The sequence below is a fragment of the Elephas maximus genome, chromosome 9, assembly GCF_024166365.1.
Source record: "Elephas maximus indicus isolate mEleMax1 chromosome 9, mEleMax1 primary haplotype, whole genome shotgun sequence".
Classification (NCBI taxonomy): Eukaryota; Metazoa; Chordata; class Mammalia; order Proboscidea; family Elephantidae; genus Elephas; species Elephas maximus.
In genome coordinates this window covers 4,934,815-4,955,279 of record NC_064827.1, presented here as the reverse complement: position 1 = coordinate 4,955,279, position 20,465 = coordinate 4,934,815, and the positions used below count along the sequence as shown (strand labels likewise).

The 20,465-nt window shown below is 59.0% G+C and overlaps 2 protein-coding genes across 4 annotated transcripts in view; one reads left to right on the top strand and one right to left on the bottom strand.

Moving 5' to 3' along the window:
- The window catches only part of ADAMTSL2 (ADAMTS like 2), a 38,359-nt gene extending 28,243 nt beyond the window's left edge, over positions 1-10,116 (top strand). The window contains exons 13-19 of one of the 3 annotated variants that reach the window (XM_049896005.1): positions 2,629-2,755; positions 3,086-3,299; positions 3,395-3,550; positions 4,034-4,204; positions 4,932-5,108; positions 8,314-8,458; positions 9,235-10,116. In XM_049896005.1, the coding sequence (XP_049751962.1) occupies positions 2,629-2,755; positions 3,086-3,299; positions 3,395-3,550; positions 4,034-4,204; positions 4,932-5,108; positions 8,314-8,458; positions 9,235-9,353 (1,109 nt within the window). In that variant the 3' untranslated portion in view covers positions 9,354-10,116. Of the gene's footprint in view, positions 1-2,628; positions 2,756-3,085; positions 3,300-3,394; positions 3,551-4,033; positions 4,205-4,931; positions 6,823-8,313; positions 8,459-9,234 lie in introns of those variants that run through there. The other 2 variants (XM_049896004.1, XM_049896003.1) reach the window with 2 other exon arrangements.
- A 1,820-nt stretch (positions 10,117-11,936) lies between these two features.
- FAM163B (family with sequence similarity 163 member B) overlaps positions 11,937-20,465 on the bottom strand; it is a 29,994-nt gene continuing 21,465 nt past the window's right edge. The window contains exons 2-3 of the mRNA XM_049895837.1: positions 14,833-15,037; positions 11,937-13,934 (exon numbers count right to left, since the gene is read on the bottom strand). Of these exons, the coding sequence (XP_049751794.1) occupies positions 13,533-13,934; positions 14,833-14,925 (495 nt within the window). The 5' untranslated portion in view covers positions 14,926-15,037 and the 3' untranslated portion in view covers positions 11,937-13,532. The remainder of the gene's footprint in view (positions 13,935-14,832; positions 15,038-20,465) is intronic.

The following is a 20,465-nucleotide window of genomic DNA, read 5'->3' as shown; positions in this document are numbered from 1 at the left end:
TTACCATACTGGATGACATCAACCTTGGCGACTCCACTGTGTCAGGCCGTGGACAGGAACCCGGGCACTGGCAGTGGGGACAAGAGGCTATAGGGAGGCCCGGAATGCCAGCTCTGAGGTCTGGCCCTATGGAGACCGGGGACTTCTGTTTGATTGAGTTTGGACAATACCGGGGCTGCCTGTCAATGCGGGATGCTCCCGGCCCTGCCTTGGCGCCCCCAGCTGGCCAGGTTTGATGGCCCCCAACTGCCAGTGAAGAGAGTAACGCGAGCCCAGCACTGGCCAGACGCCAGGCCATGGGCAGCCAGCTCGCTGCCCCCACTGCAGTCCGGCTGGCATTTTGGGAGCTGGCTGAGGGAGCAGCTGGGAGGCCGCACCCGGGCGCCCTGAAGAGACTGCAGATCTCGGACCCTTCACTCTGCTCACACCGTCCGGGGTGCCTCCTCCTGTTATAGGAGCCCTGAAGCAGGCACAGGGTGCAGGGCACACTGGAGGGGAAGGCAAGCCTGGTGGAGTGCGTGGCAAGCACTTGGCCTGAACCGTCTGGTCCACTGTACATTGTGACGTTGGCTAATCACCGGTATGAGCCTCTATTTCCTGCCTGTAGGATGGGTGTGCACTTCTCTCACAGGGCTGTGGGGAGCAATGTGGAGCGTGAGGCAGCTGTCCCCAGTGCTCCCAGAGGGGAACCACGTGGCCCACCTTTGATGGGGCTGGCCTGGAAGATGTGGTGGGGCTGGAAGGGACTCTGACTGCCTGGGGGGCAGTGGTTCACAAACCTCACATGACATGTCGTATCTTACAAGTACCCGACACTGCCATCGGCACAAGTCGGCACGCCATCCCAGCCAGGGCCCTGCCAAGCCCCCACACTAAAAGCTGTTAGGTCAGCACGGCCAGACCTTCTCCCAGACCCCAGCCTCCAGGTCACAGGAGGGCATTGCTTTTTCTCTTAAAGACCCTTTCGGAGCAATGAAACGCAGAACAGTTCGTCTGGACTCTTGGAAAGCAAGCAGGGGTTTTCTGACTGGTCCTCGACTCCTGGGGGCACTGCAGGCGAGGGTGTGTGGAGCTGGCAGAAGCCTGAGCCTCAGCCATGCTCAGGCGAAGCAGCCCCTCCCATCTGTCCTGTGTCTGGGGGTCCCTGCTCACTCTTGTTCAAAGAAAGGGCTCCATGAATAAAAGGGACCAGTGGTGTAGTGGTTAAGCACTTGGCCGCTAACCGAAAGGTCTGTGGTTCAGACCCCCCAGCCATTCTGTGGAAGAAAGAGGTGACAGTCTGCTTCCATAAAAATTTCATCCTAGGAAACCCTATGGGCAGTTCTAGTCTGTCCTATAGGGTCACTATGACTCGGAATAGAATTGACAGCAATGGGTTTGGGTTTTTTTGGTTGTTGAGAGAGGAGGCGTATAAATAGCTGACACTTTAATTCTAACAAACTAAACATCTCTGGGAGGTGGGTGCAAGGATTCCTGTTTTGGGGGTGAGCAAACTGAGGCCTGAGGAGTCTGGCGATGTGTCCTTACCACACTCAGGGGAGACGGAGCTGGGGCTTGAATTCCCGCCCATCTTGGTGGAGACCTGCCCCATTTCCACCCTAAATGAGGACAGTCCCCCTGACCTCAGGCTGGTGTCCCTGAGTCCTGGAATATTCTGACCAGACCCGCCAGGACGCCAGCTTCCCTTTGGAGAAGCTAAAGGTTGCACAGCTCAGCACTGGCAGGGAAGGGACCAGTGATTGGAGCCTGGCTCTGTCCTTTACGGAAAAAAGAAAAACCCCGCTCCGGATGCTTCATTCCAATGAGGGCTGGCTCCTGGAAGCTCCAGCAGGGGCTGGCTGGCTTTCAGACCTGAGCTGCTGCGAGGGAAAGTGAGGTGGGTGGGGTTTTCCATTGATGGGGAAACTGATATCCTCTGGGGGTGGGGACTGGTAACGCCAGAGTGGGGGTCATTGTCTCCAACATCGCAGAAGGTTGGGGTGCTCTCTGCCTCTCTATAACACACAAACACCCCTCCCATTCTCGTTTACTCTGCAGGAGGTTTGTACAGGGTTTGTGGGGTCAGGGTCCCAACAAGGCCTGCCCTGCAATAATACCCATTGCCATCGAGTCGATTCCAACTCATAGCGACCCTATAGGACAGAGTAGAACCGCCCCATAGGGTTTGCAGGGAGTGGCTGGTGGGTTTGAACTGCCGACCCCTTTCAGTTAGCAGCCGAGCGCTTAACCACTGCACCACCAGGGCTTCTCCCCCATAGTAGATGCCTGATAAGAGGGGCTGAATGAGGATCACTGCCCCCAGGTATGTCTACCTCTGCATGGGCCAGTCAGAGTTCAAGTTGGTTCAAACACAGGGTTTGTGACCTATGAACCCAGCCGGGGCTGGGTGGGGTGGGGTGGAGTGCATAGAGAAGTGGTCAGACCCAGGGACGTGGGCAGGAGAGAGTTCAGACCCACAGAGGTGTCCACACTGGGCTCTCCCAGCTCTCTGCACCCTGGTCCTTGTCCTATCCCAGGGACATGATCCAGGCTTGGAGAGGCTCAGGGACTTGACCAAGGCCACATGGCTCTTCTGCTGATCCCTGAAGCTCCCACTGCTAACCATGTGGCCCTTTCCTTTGAACCCAGGGGTCATGTCAACATATGCCATGTGTGTCCGCTATGATGGAATCGAGGTGGACGACAGCTACTGCGATGCCCTGACGCGCCCCGAGCCTGTCCACGAGTTCTGCGCCGGGAGGGAGTGCCAGCCCAGGTACCACCAGTGTTAGAGTGCTGGGGGTGGGTGTCTCCTTCGCCTCTGTCCAGAGGGGCCGCAGAAGTCAGCATCCACCTCTGCCAACAGTCGAGTTGAGGGGGACCTGCTTTGTAGGCCTCATCCTCCCTCCTCCTTCTGGCTGAGCCCAGGGGGCGAGGGAGGAGGGCCATGGTCTCTGGGGCCAGGGTGTCGCTGAGGGCTGCCCACCTGCCCACCTGCCCCTGGCAGGTGGGAGACCAGCAGCTGGAGTGAGTGCTCGTGTGGCGAGGGAGGAGGGCCCTGGTCTCTGGGGTCAGGGTGTTGCTGAGGGCCGCCCACCCCCGGCAGGTGGGAGACCAGCAGCTGGAGTGAGTGCTCGCGCACGTGTGGCGAGGGCTTTCAGTTCCGCATTGTGCGCTGCTGGAAGATGTTGTCACCCGGCTTCGACAGCTCTGTGTACAGCGACCTGTGCGAGGCCGCCGAGGCTGTGCGGCCCGAGGAGCGCAAGACGTGCCGGAACCCGGCCTGCGGGCCGCAGTGGGAGATGTCCGAGTGGTCTGAGGTGAGCCACACCCAGCCCGGACCCCACCACGCTGGTGTGCAGCGGCCACTCCCTTGAGGGCAGTGGTGACCCTGGCTCCCCACTGCTTCCCGCAGTGCCCAGCCAAGTGCGGGGAGCGGAGCGTGGTGACCAGAGACATCCGCTGCTCAGAGGACGAGAGTCTGTGTGACCCCAGCACCAGGCCTGTCGGGGAGAAGAACTGCACGGGGCCACCCTGTGACCGTCAGTGGACTGTCTCCGACTGGGGGCCGGTGAGGGGTGACCCGGCACGTGCTAGCCTGAGTGGGCCCTAGAGCTTCACCTTGCTGTGCCTCCGCTTCCCCATCTGTGAGGAGGTGGGGGAAGAACACCTATTGGCCTCTCTCCCCTATTGTGATGAGGAATCAGAACCTTGATCCCAGCACGACTGGACGCATGGGATCACACATTCTAACCCCTCTTCCCTGCCTGTCTCTCTCTCTCTCTGTCTCACGGGGTGGGGGGCGGGGGGGGAGCCTACTCCTGGGTTGTGGGTGGGTCCGCGGGAGAGCTGCTTAGGTGTGTTTTTCCCTCCGTGTGTGTTTTTCATCGAGCATGCATTATATCTGAATTAGAACAGAAAACGTTATTTAAAACGTGGTTACCACGGCGACGGCTCCTCCATGCTGCGGTGAACCCTTCATCTCCCTTGGGAATGAAGTTAGGGGGCCCTGTGTGTGGCCTGGTCTCTCACCCGGCCCCTCTCCCCTCTGCAGTGCAGCGGGGGCTGTGGGCAGGGGCGCATGATCCGACACGTGTACTGCAAGACCAGCGATGGGCGGGTGGTGCCCGAGTCGCAGTGCCAGGTGGAGACCAAGCCCCTGGCCATCCACCCCTGCGGTGACAAGAACTGCCCTGCCCACTGGCTGGCCCAGGACTGGGAACGGGTGAGTGCCCCAGCCTTCCCTGCCAGGAGACCTTCTGCCTCCAGGAGACCATTGGCTGGAGAGAGTTTGGCTGAAAACAAACTGGCCAAAATGACAGTTGGTCAGAAGGATGAATTAATTGCAAGTTATGAAGGCACGATTCACTAAAAATTGATTTGAAACAGAAAAAGCTGAAAAGGCAGGGGAAAGCCCTTCCCAAATCTAAAAATAGGCAAATGCTCAACGGTGCATGCAGAATAGAGCCCGCATTGTCCTCACCTTGGCCCCCAAGATCCCCAAATATGGGTCACCGGGGACAGTGTTGGTTGTGTTTGCTTTGGGCCCACCGTTAGCTATCACGGCCAATTTGCCTTCCCCACCACCCTGTGGTCTTCACCTTGTTCTCCACCTGATGGCCTTGAGCTGACTGTTGCCGGCAGAGCATCGTTGTCTAGGTTATGTTGGGCCAAATCTTTTGCAACTAAATTGATTTTGGTTAAATCAAGATCGGCCAAATTGCCCTTTTGTTTCAAAACAGATTGTTTTCTGCTACACTGCTCTTGATCAAATCCGTTTTGGCTATATCAGTGGTTTGGAGCTAAGTGGTTACAGGCCCCAGCATTTGCAGCCAGTTTGCTATCAGTCTAAGCATTCACTCCTCGATTGCCATTATCGCCAGGGTACCTGGGGCTATGGGCCTGGCCATCCTGGCCTCTGGTGCTGACCACCTGTCTGTCCCTTGCCCCAGTGCAACACCACCTGTGGGCGGGGTGTGAAGAAGCGGCTGGTGCTGTGTATGGAACTGGCCAACGGGAAGCCGCAGACGCGCAGTGGCCCTGAGTGTGGCCTGGCCAAGAAGCCATCCGAGGAGAGCACGTGCTTTGAGAGGCCCTGCTTCAAGTGGTACACCAGCCCCTGGTCGGAGGTGAGTGCTGTGGCCCTCGGGGCTGCCAAAGGCCAAGCCTGCATTCTGGTTCCACCACCATACCTCCTCTCCTGCCCCAGATGCACCTCGAAGCCCCGTCAGCCTTCATCAGGTTTTTCCCAGTTCGAACAATTTAGCCCAGTGCTGAGCCCAGCACAGACCTACCACCTCCAGGAAGCCTCCTCTGATCTCACGACTGGAGGGCTGCAGTGCTCTCCTGGGCCTTGGTCTGTAGCCTTTCAGGCAAGCAGTCATCCAGGACGGGTGCTCCACATGTGCCATGGGGCAGACAGACACCAGGCCAGGCACTGTGGGCATGTTGGGCAGAGTCAAACGTGGCCCTGGCCCCCAGGAGCCACAGACCAGGCAGGGACACCAGTGCTGGGATACAGTGCTGGCTGGAAGTGTGCACTGGGCCAAGACCCTGCATGACAGAGGGCAGCTGGGAAGGCAACAACTCTGCTGATGAAGGCCTGGCCCCCAAATGATTCTGGGGCTCCTAGACTCCCTGGGGTCCCCCAGCCTCAGGGTGTCAGGTGGGATGAAGCGGCGGTCTAGCCTTCCCTTACAGACGAGGCCCAGAGGCTGGAAGCTCTCCTGTCCTCCTTCCAACACCCCCAGGAGGAGGGGCTTGTTCTCCTCATTTCACAGAGAAAGAACCAGAGTCTTTGTGACATGCCTGGTCTGCTGGTAGTCTCACTGGGGAGGGGGTATTAGACGCTGGAACTCAAGTCCGCTGTCCCCGAGTCAGATCCTGGTAGGTGAGGAATTGGCAAAATGAACAGAGGCCTGGACCAGCCCATCCCCTTGGCTCCAGGGCAGGGGCCCTGAGGTGGGGTTTCTGCAGAGAGGGGAGCAGCCCCTACTTCACAGGTGGGGGGCAGGAGGCGGACCCCCCGCACTCTACCCCAGTTCTCTGGCTGAACAAGGCAGGCTAGTTTAATTGTCTCCTGCTGTTTTTCTCTTCTGCTTCACCACCTTCCTGCAGAGACCTCCTAGTGGGGTTCCTGGCTCCCCGGGGGCTCATAAGCAACCCCGGCCATTTTTCTCCAGAATGGCGGCTGTCACGCCTAGACTCAAGTTTTTAGTAACTCATATCCAACACTACACCAGTCTCCTCTGTATCCTCTTAGCCCCCGCCCCTCTCCCCACTCAATGCTGATGCCATCAGCTTTCAGGAGGGGGTGGGTGGGGAGGCCCAACTGGGGGTAGGGGAGAACAGGGGTCCCTCGTGCACCCTCTGTGTGGCCAGGCTGTGTGACGGCATCTCTAGCTGCCTCTGGCCTCAGCTTCCTCATTGGTCAACTCCAGATGCTGAGGAGATAAGAAAGGGCTGGCAGGTCTGGTTGGTGCTGGGGATTCAACTGTGATGTTCGCCAGTGGGGCCCCAGATGCCGACACCCAGGCCTCTGTGATTCTTGGCCATATGGCGAGTGAACGCTTGAACTCTAAACACCAGAGTTGAAGAAGATTATGAGTCTCTGAGACTGGGGGTGCATCTGGGGGTTGCCCCTCTCAGACGGTGGTGGTCCAGGGGCTCTGAGCCCCCCAGGTTCAGATCTTCCATGGAGAGACTTAGGTGGCCTTCCTGGGATAGAAGCTCTGTGGTCCCCCGCACCTCCACAAATGCTTGTTCTAGACAGACGCTTGCTGTTTTTTATTCCATGGGGACCCACAGAAGGAGTCCCTGGTGAGAGGGGAGGGGCTGGGTGGGGCCGAGGGCTAACCAAAGGGGTGGCTGTCTAAACCAGGGCCTGAAGGACCAGCAGATGCTAGCGGTGACCTGGGAGGGTCCTCATGGCTGGAGAACAAAGGTTCCCTCCTGGAATGGCAGCCCCAGGCCAGAGGGGAGGGGCAGGGGGAGCTGTGAGGCCTGGCTGGCGTGGAGGGTCTGGGGAGCCAGGGTGGAACCTACAGCAGTGCCAGTTTCAGAAAGTGGGGGGGGGGGAGCAGCTGTGGGGGTCCAGGACCTCCTGTGTGCTCGTACTGTGAGGAATGCCTGCCTTTGATGAGAGAAGAGCCGAGCGAAGGGGGAGAACCAAAATGAGGAGGCCTGAGGGTGCTGGGGGCACCAGGAACCCCTATTCTCCCCTACCCCCAGGGGTCCTGGGGGAGGGGTATCCCCCCCTTCCCGGGCTGCTTCTCCGCATGAGTGCTTTCCCTCCCCAGGCTGGTGGAGAGGGGCCGGGCGCCAGGGCTGGCCTCCAGGGGCACGTCGTCCAGAGGCTCCTCAGGCGCCTGCCAAGGGCTGATTGTCCTCTGGCTCCCAGTGCCAAGCAGCCTCTCGCCACCTCCAGACTGGGCCAGCCCCCCAGCTCATAATGGGCGGGGTGGGTGGGTAGCAGCCCTCCTGCCAAGTCTTAATCAGTTCTCCCTGTGCCTTCGCAAATAGAACTCGAGGGTGGGCCCGGGCGGTGCCTCCGGCCCTGCCCACCCCAGGGAGCCAAGGCTTAGGTCCCAACGCTCTGGGTGATGTGGGGTCAGCGTGCAGGGAGCACGAGGCAGCCGCCGCCTGCAGAGCTTGGCAGGAGGACCACAGAGTGGGGGGGCAATCGAGGTCAGCAGATGTCTCTGGAGTTCTGGGCAGCTCCGTGGGGCTTTCCAAGGGAACATCTGGACGGGGTGGGGGTGGGCTTGCTGTAGAAGATGTGTTAAATTGGCCCGTAACAAACACGGTGTTTTGCTGGAATGGGAACCCAGCTCTCTCCGTCTGCCCCCTACCCCTGAGCCCACTGCATTACGGACCCCAAGAAAGCTGGAAAGGAAGGACCTAGGGGCAGTGGGTTGTACATATGGGGAAACCGAGGCATCACGGAGTGGGAACAGGACCCAGGCCTGACCTCCAGTCAGTGCCATCCCCTCTCATCACCTCAACTCTGCTCTGAGCTGCCGATTTCCTAGTTTCCCGCCAGCTTTCCTAGGCCTTCTGTCAGCTGACACTAAGCACATGGAAGGTGGTGGGGTGGCAGGGTGAGACTCCATGTGGCAGGTGAGTGTCCAGGATGGCGACCCCGCCCCAGGGCTGAGCCCCGCCCCCTCAGCCCCTGGCTTACTCACTCTCTCTCCCCCCAGTGCACCTGCAGATTGGGCAGCCCCATCCCTCCACTGAATCCCACCCCTAGATGAGGCCCCTCCCCAGGCTGACCCCTGACCCCTAGGCAGAGCCCCGCCTCAGCCAGGCTCCTGACCCGCTGTGTCCCCACAGTGCACCAAGACCTGTGGGGTGGGTGTGAGGATGAGGGATGTCAAGTGCTACCAGGGCACCGACATCGTTCGAGGGTGCGACCCGCTGGTGAAGCCTGTTGGCAAGCAGACCTGTGACCTGCAACCATGCCCCACGGAGCCCCCTGGTGAGTGAGGGCTGGGTGGGGCTGGGGGCTTCCCAGAGGGACGTTGCCTAAGCCAGAGCCTGAAGGACAGCCGGTGCTAGCAGTGACCTGGAAGGGTCCTGTGGTCCCAGGCCCGCCCATTGGTGCTCGGGGAGTTGGGCTGGGAGGGGAGAGTAGGGGGGAGCAATGAGGACTGGCTGCAGCTGGAGGTTCCAGGGAGCTGGGTCAGAGCCGCTCTTTAGAAGGAGCATCTCCTTTCACATGGGAGAGGCCACTGGAGGCCAGATGACAGGGATCCAGGATGGCTCAGGCCCAGCACCAGGTGCTGGGCACATGGGAGGCAGGAGGGAGGGACTGATTCAGGGGCTCTGGCAGAAGGGCAAGGGGCCAGCCCCCGAGGTGGGAGCTGGGGTAGGGGTGGTAACAGGCTCTGTTTGGGATGTATTGAGTGGGAGGATCCCTGTGGGCCCCCCAGGGATGTGAGATCAAGGGTTACCCTAAATACCATCCCTGTCAACCACTTCACAGCACCCATGGGATCCCTGGGAAGGAATACAGGGTGGGAAGGGGGGACTTGGAGGGATACCTGTTTTGCAGAGTTGAGAGCAGGAGGTTGAAGTGAGGCTGGGTGGGGTAGAGCAGGAAATGGGGTGTAGGGCCCACCTGTCCACAGGGGCTTGGCCGTCCTGGCCGCTTTGGGTAGTTGAGGAAGGTAGAGGGTGGCTGGGGACACTGCCGAGCAGCTGTCCCCTGGCCCCTTCCTAATGCCCATGCCCCTCCCTATACCCCCTCTCCAGACGACAGCTGCCAGGACCAGCCCGGCACCAACTGTGCACTGGCCATCAAGGTGAACCTGTGCAGTCACTGGTACTACAGCAAGGCCTGTTGCCGCTCCTGCAGGCCTCCCCACTCCTAGGCCACGCCCCGCCCTGCTGGGCCCTCATGGAACCTTCTGGCAGGGCGCCGGGGCTGCACAGACGCGACACTGAGCCTCGCCAATGAGAAGGGGCTTTCCCTTGGCCCAGGAGAGAGCGCCCCGGTGCCATCAGGCCCTCCCTGGGGGCACAGAGCTGCACCCCACATGGGAAGTTGTACACAGAGCCGTGAGGACTGTGTGTTCGAGGTCCCAATCCTCCCCCCTGGGGTGCTGCCCAAGCACTCCCTCCACCCAGAGATCCCAGGGTCCAAAGCCGCAGGTGGAGGTGACTGCCACCCCCACCCCACGCAGTCCTCTCCCTTGTCTAGAGACTAGTGGAGGACGGGGGAAGATGGCTGCCAGGAAGTCCAAAGAAACTGCCACAGAGCCCTATCCGGTTTAGGGGGTCTTCCAGAGTCTTCTCTCACATCCAAACCTCCGTCCACATGCCTCTGAGAAGCACCCCTGTACACAGGGACAGCTGTGTCCCTAGAGGAAGCGCCCCAGTACATGGGGACCGCCGCGTCCCTAGAGGAAGCACCCCCGTACACGGGGACCACCGCGTCCCTAGAGGAAGTACCCCCGTACTCAGGGACTGCTGTGTCCCTAGAGGAAGCACCCCCCCCCCCCCGTACAGGGGGACAGCTGCATTTCACATCACAAGGAGCGGCCTTCTCATATCTGGTTAGGAGCAGTGGCTTGTCCCTGTCATCATCTGCCACTGCTCACCTGCGTATGTTAATAAAGTGGGCGTATTTATGGCGCTGGCATCCAGCTTGGTGCTTCTGGCAGGAGGAGTGTGTGTGTGTGTGTGTGTGTCTGTGTGTCTGTGCATTTGCAGAGACCTCAGGCTGGGACCTGGGGGTGCCTGCTGTTGGGGATGACAGTCTTAGGAGGAGACAGAAAAAAGGCAGCTGAGGGTGGCGGTGTGCAGGGAGAGGGTGTGCAGGGAGGGGAGAGGGTGTGTTGGGGCACTGGAGTCAGAGCTGGGCTGAAACCTGGAGCCCGTCATCAGCTGACAGAGGTCTGGGGGCCCTGGGGGAAGTCCAGACGTGAGCGTCAGCGGCCTGGGGGAGTCCTAAGGTGAGCCTCAGGCTCCTCTGGAGACCAGGAAGCGCCCCATGGAGGGTGTGTCAGGGGTGTGTCGGGAGGAATAGGAGGTGCTGCCGGCCCACACTGAGCATGCCCTCAGTTCTGTGCTATTACCGCTTCTGGGGTTCGTGGGAGGTTCGTGGAGGCTCACGGGAGGGACAGAGGGACCCAGAGGAGGCTTCCTGGGGGTGAGGGGGAGGCTAAGACCAGAGCTGGAGAGGATTTCCTGGATGAAGATGTGGAGGGCAGGGTCTGAAGAGGAGGAGACAGCAGGCAGAGCTGGGCAAGGAGTGTGTAGGATGCAGAAAGCCCCAGGAGGGAGGGAGGAAGGACCTGGAGCCAACTGGGCCAGTGGAAGGGCCGTGGAGGCAGGAGAGGGTCTCCTTTAGAGGGGACAGGCTTGGGCTGCTTCCCAGAATGCAGGTCCGCCTCCCCGCCCGCGCTTAGGAGGCTGGCTTCCACTCTGGGCTGGAGGGGCACGCAGGGTGCTGGGCGGCCTCCTCTTCCACCTGGGAGAAGGCAGCAGCTAGGTGCTCTCAGATGCGTGTGTGTGCACGTGTGTGTGTGTGTGTGTGCGCATGCACGAAGGGGGCTGGAGTTTTGTAACTGACATCACAGATTCTGTGAGTTAATGAGACCACCGGGTATAGGGACCTGCTCCAGGACACCAGCTTGTTTGGAGTAGATTCAGGTCACAGAAACTCAGGGGTTCTGGGGGCCCCTCTGGTCTACCCAGCTCCCCCCACATTCTCCTCCCACTTATTTCCCTCCTCCCCATCCTCCTTCCCTCCAACACTTATTGTGCACCTGTTGTATACCAGGCTCACACAAGCACTTTGTCAGTGCTGCCTCACTGAATTCCCTCGGGAGCCAGGTGCTGGGGTGTGATCACGACATGGGTGTCACCATGGTCCTGTTGTGTCAGAGGTAAAACTGAGGCCTGAGAGGCTCAGTGGTTTGTCTAGGGTCATGCCTGCCACCCATGGCCTGCTCCCCAGGAACCCAGAGTCTAGGTGGGGGTTCCCAGTCTCAGAAGGTCACACAGCCACCCATGGCTTGTAAGGCCCCGCCCTTCCCAGGGGACAGCTCCAGCCCCCTGGGATGCGCCCTGAGCCTGCTGGCTGAGTCCGAGAGGACAGACCCACTCGGGTCTGGCATTGGGCTGGACTTGGGCCTCCAGAAAGCCCTGAGAGAGGCCTGGACTGGCCTGGAACCCCCCGCCAACTGAAGACTCCACAGGCGGCTCGTTGGAGACAATTTTTATTTGCGGTCGCCTTTCCACAGACCCAAGGCGGAGCTGAGTGAGCTCAGATTCCTAAGGAGGGACACTCACTGCATTTCCAAGGGATCTATGTGTCTGTACAGAGAGGATGGAGACCAGAAAAGGAAAGAGAGGAAACGGACAGAACAGCCACAGGAAGTGCCACCTCCTGCCCAGCCCCCCACCCCCACCCAACCCACCCCCCAAGCTAATGCAACAGAAACAAACTCCAGGGGATTGGACAGAGCAAGATTGGACAGAGGAAGCGGAGGTGTGGGCCTGAGGCTTGATGAATTCCAGGATGAATTCCATTAGCATGTCCAAACCAAGGAAGCCAGAGAAAGGGAGAAGAAAAGGGAAAACACCAAGAGTGGTAAAAATAGCAAGTCTTCACTAACTGCCTCCATGTCCAGGCATCTCGAACTCACTGGAGCTTTCGAGTCAAGGGCAGGAAGTAACCCTCTAAGATGGCCTGCGGCTCAGGCACAGCCACTTGCCCCCAAAGCTTGTCTCTTAGGAAGGTGTCTTAGCTCAAGAGCTTGGTCCACTCCCTGGGCAAGAAGGGGCTTCGCACCCTGGGTCTCCACAGCAGGGCCCAGAGGGAGGGTCCCAGAGAGGGTGGGTCCCAGAGAGGGAGGGGCTCTGGGGCCATGCTTTGGAGAGAGAGAATCTTGCTACTGGGTGGTTGGGGGACAGCTGTGTCCTGGGCCAGGGCCCCTGAGTTTGGGGCATTTCCCTGGGGGCATTAAGTATCAGGCCTGAGCTGAAGGAGGGCCCTGGGGAGTGGGGTCAGACTCCCTAGGGAGACCCCAGCCCTGGTGGAGCTTGGCTGAGACAGGGCTCAGCTGGAGTCTTTACTTGGGAACATCAGTGTCTGGCTGGTTGGGGTCTGCCTGGGGCGGGCGCAGAGGGTACCATGGAGCTGCCTCCCTGGGACGGCCAGTGAGAACCAGAGCTTGAAGTGCTGTCTGAGACAAGTCCCGCATCTTAAAAGTTAGAAAGGGCGTGTGACAGGGTGACCTCATGGGTCAGCTCTCCTGGCCCTGGCTCTGCCCCCCACTTGGTGGCCATGTTTGGGCTGAGGACCGGGGTGTGCGTTGGTGCTAAAACACCCAGGTTGCAGGGAGGGGGCTGGGGCACAGCCTCCTCCCTTGCTGATGCTCCCCGCTTTTACCCACAGCCCACGGAACCTTCAAGGGGGAGTCTTTCCATCTGGAGGGGGGCTGGCTCCAGCCTCAGCTGGTACAGATGCCTGGCCTGAAGCCAGGAGAGTATGTGAGCGTGTGTGTGCAGTATGTGAGTGAGTGTGTGTGTGTGTGCGTGTGAGAGACAGAGGTGGAGAGGGAGAGACCCTCAGAGTCCAGCGTCAGGGTGGAGGGATTGAATGCTTGCCCATAGCCACCTGGAGGTCTGTGCTACAGGAACCCCTGGGTCGCTGTGGCGGCCCCTTCCTGGAACAGATGGGAAGCCCGTGGGAGGGAGGGACATAGCCAAGCTTAACAGCCAGAAGTGGCCGGGCTGCTGGAGCTGCAAAGTAGGCCACCTTTCTGCTGCACATTTTCGAAATGAGAGCCTCAGGGTCAGGAACGTTGAGCCCCCTCCCGTGTTCCCAGCCCTGCTGGCTACCTGTCCCTTTGTCACCCCCAGGGTCTACCCTCACTGACGCCTATGCTCACTGAGCCTCACCCCTGCCTGCTAGGGGCCTGGGAGCCCCCGAGGGCAGGGCTCAGAGGCCCCCATGCCCGGGATCCCCTAAAGACAGGGATGCCAGGAGGGCCAGGCTGGGCCAGGCTAGCGCCATGCCGCCCATCATGGAGGGTGGACGCTCAGACGTCAGTGCTGATGCTACGGCTTCGGGAGAAGGCCTCCCGCATGGCTGAGAGGCGGTTGGGGTTGAGGGCCTGCAGGCCCCCGAAGGTGGCAGGCGGCAACTCCACGTCCTCCTGGCTGAGGCTCTTGTAGGCCACACGCTCGCCCCCGTTGCAGACCTCCTCGTCCTCGGGGCCCTGCAGGAAGAAGGTGGGCGGCTCGTAGTAGGAGCAGCTGCGGCAGAGGGTGCGGGCCTGGGGGGACTTGTGGCTGAAGGAGGTGGAGGCGGTGGGGTAGAGGGCCGGCCCGTTGGTCAGCACCAGGTTGCAGTTGGAGTGCAGGGGTGGCAGGTGCGAGTGCACAGCGAAGTCAGGCTCCTCCTCGCCCTCCTCAGACTCGTCCTTCTTGCAGCAGTAATACTGCAGGCAGAGGCTGTGGGTGACAACCGGCCCCCCAGAGCCCGGCATGGACACCACCTTGCCCCACGCACATTCTTCCCTCCCCTCAGAAAGATGTGGGGGTGTCAGCGGCCCTTGACCCAGGGGTGGAGGGCAGAACAAGTACCCACTGCTGTCCCCGGGGCCACTGTGTGCCATCGACTCAGACCCTTACCCTCTCTGGGCCTCGCATCCTTCCCCACAGGCTGGTTGGGAGCTCAGTGGGAGACTCTGGGCATGGTGCCCATGTGGCCGCCATCACCACCAGGGCCCCCCGATGGAGCCCCAGGTCTTCTGACTCCTGGGCCCTGTCCTGTGGCCTTCCTGGTGCCCCCCTCCCCACACTCTGAACCTGGACCTGGACCTGGCTCCCACCCCCGAACCCCGTCCGGTGGTCTTCCTGGACCCATCCCGCCCCACCCCTGGGGTACCTGGAGCTGGCTCTCCCTACCCCCGTCCTGGCCCCTACCCTGCCTTGCCCCCAGGGTACCTGGAGCCGGACCCCCCAGCCCCCGGGGTACCTGGAGCCGGACCCCCCCAGCCCCCCGGGGTACCTGGAGCCGGACCCCCCCCAGCCCCCCGGGGTACCTGGAGCCGGACCCCCCCCAGCCCCCCGGGGTACCTGGAGCCGGACCCCCCCCAGCCCCCCGGGGTACCTGGAGCCGGACCCCCCCAGCCCCCCGGGGTACCTGGAGCCGGACCCCCCAGCCCCCGGGGTACCTGGAGCCGGACCCCCCAGCCCCCCGGGGTACCTGGAGCCGGACCCCCCCAGCCCCCCGGGGTACCTGGAGCCGGACCCCCCAGCCCCCGGGGTACCTGGAGCCGGACCCCCCAGCCCCCGGGGTACCTGGAGCCGGACCCCCCCAGCCCCCCGGGGTACCTGGAGCCGGCAGTAGCACAGCACGGCAATGATACAGAGCAGGATCACTGTTGCCAAGATGCCCCCAGTGATGACCACGGTCCCGGCTGTCATCCGCCCCCTTCTCCTTCAACAGCCTGTGACACACATCACCTCCAGCCTTACAGCCTGTGCTTCCCAGCTGCAGGGGTAATCTGCTTCATTCCAGAGCACCCAGACGCCGAGCCTTAAAAAAATACCCAAACCCGTTGCTGTAGGGTCGATTCCGACTCAGTGACTCTATACGACAGAGTAGAACTGCCCCATAGGGTTTCCAAGGAGCTGCCGGTGGATTCGAACTGCCGACCTTTTGGTTAGCAGCCGAGCTCTTAACCACTGTGCTACCAGGGCTCCACCAAGCCTAAACCAAAACCAAACCCGTTGCTGCCAAGTTGATTCTGACTCATAGAAACCAGGACATGCATCTGGGAGGCAGGAGGAGAGCCCAGCCCCCTGCTCTGCCTGCCAGCCACTCGGCCTTGGCCTCAGTTTCCACGTCTGTAAAGGTGGGTGCTAACAGCACTGCCCTTGCGGAGCTCTGTGAGCACGCAGCCTCGCACTCGGCGTAGCACGCTCTGGGAATGGCGCCCTTCCAGCCTGGCTCGCTGCTCTGCGTTTTGAAATGTGCTCAAATGCAATCAGGCCAAACACACGGTTTCCTAATCCGCTGTTTCCCCTAACGAGATCATCTTTATTTTTCCATATCATTAGACATGCTTCACCAGCATCGTGTCTAACTGCTTCACAGTAGTCCATTGTATAACCAACCAATCCCTTTTTGTTAGTTTGCTTTTGCCGAGTACACGGGAATACGGGGAGTCCTTGATTTAGGGCGTATTTGCGTTACAACGAACGGCACTTACTGCTGTCCGTTTTTTCTTTTTTCTCCTTCTAAATTTTATTTACTTTGTTGTTGTTGTTGAGAATACACACAGCAAAACATACACCAATTCAACAGTCTCTGCATGTGCAATTTAGTGCACTTTTTCTTGTTGTACATCTTATCGTTAGTGATATGCACTACATACGACGTCGTGGTGCGTAAGTTGCTGATGGGATCATTCTCAGGCGTTCACTCGCAGACGTGCCACGTTAGGGTTTACCGTTCAAAGCACTGCTGTAACGCGGCCTATGGCCTGGTCTACAGTGAAGTTGGTGTCAGCACTGGGAGTCAAAACAGATGGAAAGTTGGGCGATATTCAACTCTAATCACACAACAACTGAACTGCACACATGCCCGACAGCCCTACAATTCCCACTTCACTGTATACCAGGCCTGTACCGGGGGGAAAAAAAAAAAACCAAACCCATTGCCATCAATTCCAACTCATATCAACCCTACAGGACAGAGTAGGACTGCCCACAGAGTTTCTAAGGAGCGCCTGGTGGATTCAAATTGCCAACGTTTTGGTTAGCAGCCGTAGCTCTTAACCACTATGCCACCAGGGTGTCTCCAGACCAGGCCTATAGCGTGATCTTATTCCTGTTTTGTACCCTAAGAAGCGCCAGCTGTTAATTTGAAATGAGGTATTTTGCTTACATCAGAACCGACTTAGGACAGAGTTGTTGGAACAGAACCCCGTTGTAAGCCAGGGACTGCCTGTACTCCCTAATCAATGTTGCTGTTGCTAGTTGCTGTCAAGTTGATTCTGACTCATGGTGACCCCATATGTGCAGAGTAGAACTGCCCTATAGGCTTTTCAAGGCTGTGAACTTTTGGAAGCACATCGCCAGGCCTGTCTTCTGTGGTGCCTCTGGGTGGATTCGAACCACAACCTTTCAGCTAGTAGTCGAGCACCTAACTGAGCCACCTTCCGTTTTGCTATTTAGGTTGTTTACATTTTTCAAATGTTTTAAGCACTGTTTTAATAAGCATTTTTGTAGCTCAGTATTGGGGGCCTCTTGAATTACAGGAACTACTTTCAATAATTTTCCAGGATAAATTCTTAGAAGCGGGGTTCCCAGGCCTAAGGATATGCCCTTTGGAAACTCTTTATTGTGGAAAATGTCAAACAAACACAAAGTAGAGACAATGGAGGCAAAAGTCCCTGTCTCTGTGGGGACATCTGTGGATAGGCCCTGAGTTTTACCTTTCTATCCATCCTTGTCTCTATCCACCCATGTGCCAACAGGCCTGCGTCAGAATAAGAGCCCCTGATACTGGCCCTTGCTGACTGTCATGGTGTTAGTACGCCTACCACAGCCAGTTTCCAGCTACCCAGGGCTTAACAGTCGGTTTGCAAAATTCCTGAAGTTTAACGACTGTTTCTCGCAAACCTGTGTACCTGCTCCAGTACACGCTGCCTTGGCTTCCCAACCCTGTTATTTTTTTTTTTTTTTGCAGGGTTAGGGGGGACCTGGAGAATTTTAAAGGAAATCCAGGGTATATCAGTTTGCGAGATGAGGGCTTTTCTTTAAACACCCAGCTTGTGATTACCTGTCGCCAGGGAGTCCATTTTGACTGGTAGAGACCCTATAGGACACGGTAGAACTGCTCCCACAGGGTTTCCAAGGAGTGGCTGGTGGATTTGAACTGCTGACCTTTTGGTTAGCAGCTGAGCTCTTAACCATTGTGCCACCAGGGCTCTGTTTAGCCTGTAATTATCTGTCTCCAATCATCTCCAAAGTCGGTTGGTTCAAATTGGGATCCAAACCAGCCACACGCATTGTTAGTCTCTCTCTGGGGGTCCTCTCACTCCAGAGCAGTTTGGTTCTTGTCACTCTCCTTTTTCCTTTTAACCCCTCGTGTTGTTTATTGAGGAGATGGGGCCGCTCATCTTGCAGAATCTTCGGGCCCCGGGTCTGGTGAGTTTCCTCCAACACTGTCGTGTCGTCTACACTGGCCAGCAGACCCAGGTTTCTACGGCATCACTTTCGGGGCACTGGTCTGCTTGTCCATCTCTCAGTGACATCAGCTGGGTCTGTGGGTTCTGCGGCTCCCAGCCTAACCCATCTTTGTGAAGGTCACCATCAGGCTCCATCTCACTGAGCAGCCATCACCCAGATCCATTATTGTATTTAAAAAGAAAAAAATTGCCATGGAGTCGATTCCGACTCATGGCGACCCCGTGTGTGTCAGAATAGAACTGATCACAGGGTTGTCAATAATTGACTGCCAGGCCTTTCTTCCTAGGTGCCCCGAGTGGACTACCAGCCTTTCAGTTAACATCCAAGCGCATTAACTGTTTGCATTACCCAGGGATAGCCTACCCCAGACACACACCCTTTTACAGCCTGGGGCCCCTTTTATAGCCGAGTTGTGCTCTGCCGGGCGAAGGGTCCAGTTAGTCCAGCTGGGTCCTGTGGACACACATTCCCACTGTTCACTGATTTGAGCTCTTACAGAAATGTGCAGTGGGGAGCTTGGTGGTACACATGTTTCTAGAGTTTTTGGTCAACGCTGCCAAAGGCTTGCAGAATTTGGTCTGACTTATCCTCTTCCAGGAATGTGTGTGGATCGGAGGCAGTGATTCCAGAGCCAGATGAGAAGGTCACATATCTGGGGGAGGTCCTGACAGCACCTCTGGGAAGCCCAGGGGGCCTGGCAGGAAGGGCTTACCTGGCATCACAGAGACTCAGCGACGAAGCTGGGATTGGAACCCAGACCCCAACAGACAGACAGAAAAGCATAACTAGACAGAGATGCAGATAGGCAGGCCCAGACAGACAGAATGACAGGGGCAGGGGCAGGAAGATGCCATCTGGGACACACGGATGGACATGGGGGAGCCCTGGGGAACCCACATTCTCAAGTGCCCCTCCTGGTAGCCCCAATCTGCCTTGGTCACATGGCCAGCTGGCCCATGTGGCTGGCTGAGGGTGCTGGAGACTTGAGCAAGGTCCAGGGAGGTGGCCAGGGGGCTGGGGTGGGGATCCTGGGGCAGTGATGCTGGGGTGGGGATATTGGGGCAGGGGTGCTGGGGTGGGGTGCTAGGGCTGGAGTGCTAGGGTGGGGGTGCTGTGGCAAGGGTGCTGGGGTGGGGTGCTGGGGCAGGGTGCTGGGGCAGGGGTGCTATGGCAAGGGTGCTGAGCGGACATGTTGAGGTGGGGTGCTGGGGCGGGGGTGCTATGGCAAGAGTACTGAGTAGAGGTGCTGAGGTAGGGGTGCTGGGGTGGGGTATGGGGGCAGGGGTGCTGGACATCCAGCCTGCTGTCCAGGTGCATTTTGAACTCTCCTGGGAGGTGAGGCAAGGCAGAGCAGACAGTGCTATGAGGGGGAGCTCAGCCCCCCAGAGCTCTCAGGAACACTGAAATGAGCAGGCCATGGGGGGCTCAGCCCAGCCTCACCCTGAGTTGTGGGAAAAACAGCAGAAAGTAGCCTGTGCACCTTCCTGAGTCTCCAGGGCAGAGGCACTGTGACCCCAACTTTGAAAGGAGGATACTGAGGCTCAGAGAAGGCAGGAGTGGTCCCAGGTAGGCCAGCCCTCCTGGCACCTCTCAGGGAGAGCTGGTCCGTGCCTGTCATTCCAGCACAGGCCTACATGAAGCCAGGAGCCAGAGCAGCAGGGCCACCAGGCACAGAGAGCACCGCATCCTCATTGTCCTACCCCCCTTGTCAGGTAGGCCCTCTCTCTGAGCCCCCATGCCACCCTGTGAGGCCTGGCCACCCTGCTTTGCAGATGGGTAAAACGAAGCCCAGGCTCCAGCACCAGGAAGCTGAGGAGTCCGCAACCCAACCAGACCTGCTGTTGCCATCACGACTTGGGCAGAGAATTGCCGCCGCCCCCTGCTCTGACTGCGTGGGTGTACTGAGCCCCAAGGGAGACCCAACTTTCAGGGTCTGCCCAGCCCACGGCCCTCTTCTTTTTGCCCACCCCAGAGCCTGCCTGCTTGCTGCTGCTCCTCTGGCCATAGTTTATTGGGGTCGAGTGGACATATGCTCCAGGCTGGGCCAGCTGGCTTCTCCCTCCTGGGAAATGGAATTGCGGCCCGAGACCCTCCCCAGTTCCTCCTGGACACTGGAGTGGGCACCGAGGCTGCAGCCACTTGTGAGGAGGAGGAAGGTGCTAGTGCGTAGGAGGACTGATGCCTGAAGCAACCTAGCCATGGCCCTGACATGGCCTCTAGGACCCTCCCAGACATCTGCAGGGTGGACTTTTCTTTGAATAAGCACCTTGAGTGGGGTTCTGATACTTGCACTCCAAAAAGAGAATGGTGTGGCCCAGCTCTTGATGAGGGGCGCACCGAGGTCCAGGGAGGCTGAGTCCAGGGTTAACTCTCTGTGCCTGAAAGTTTCAGACAGCCCCCTCCCCCCCTCCACTGACACCCCCCACTGACTGCAGACAAGGGCACACAGCCAGGGCAGAGCCCACAGGGCAACATGCTGCTGTCCAGGGGCTCCCCGAGAAGGCAGCTGAACCTGGAGTGAAGGGCGAGACAGCAGGTGGCTGTGTGGGGCTGAGGCTCCCCCTCAGGGGACAGGCTGATGGGCCAGGCCCCCGCTCTACCTCCGGAGGGCTACAAGAATGGGTCTCCACTTGCCCCCATCTCTCTGAGCCTTGGTCCCCCCTGTAAAACTGGAAGAACGTCAAGGACCACACAAGATGGTGGACGTGCCAAGTTCAGTGTGCTGCTACTATTGCTGTCACTCTGTCCCTCTGTCTTCTCCCAGGTCG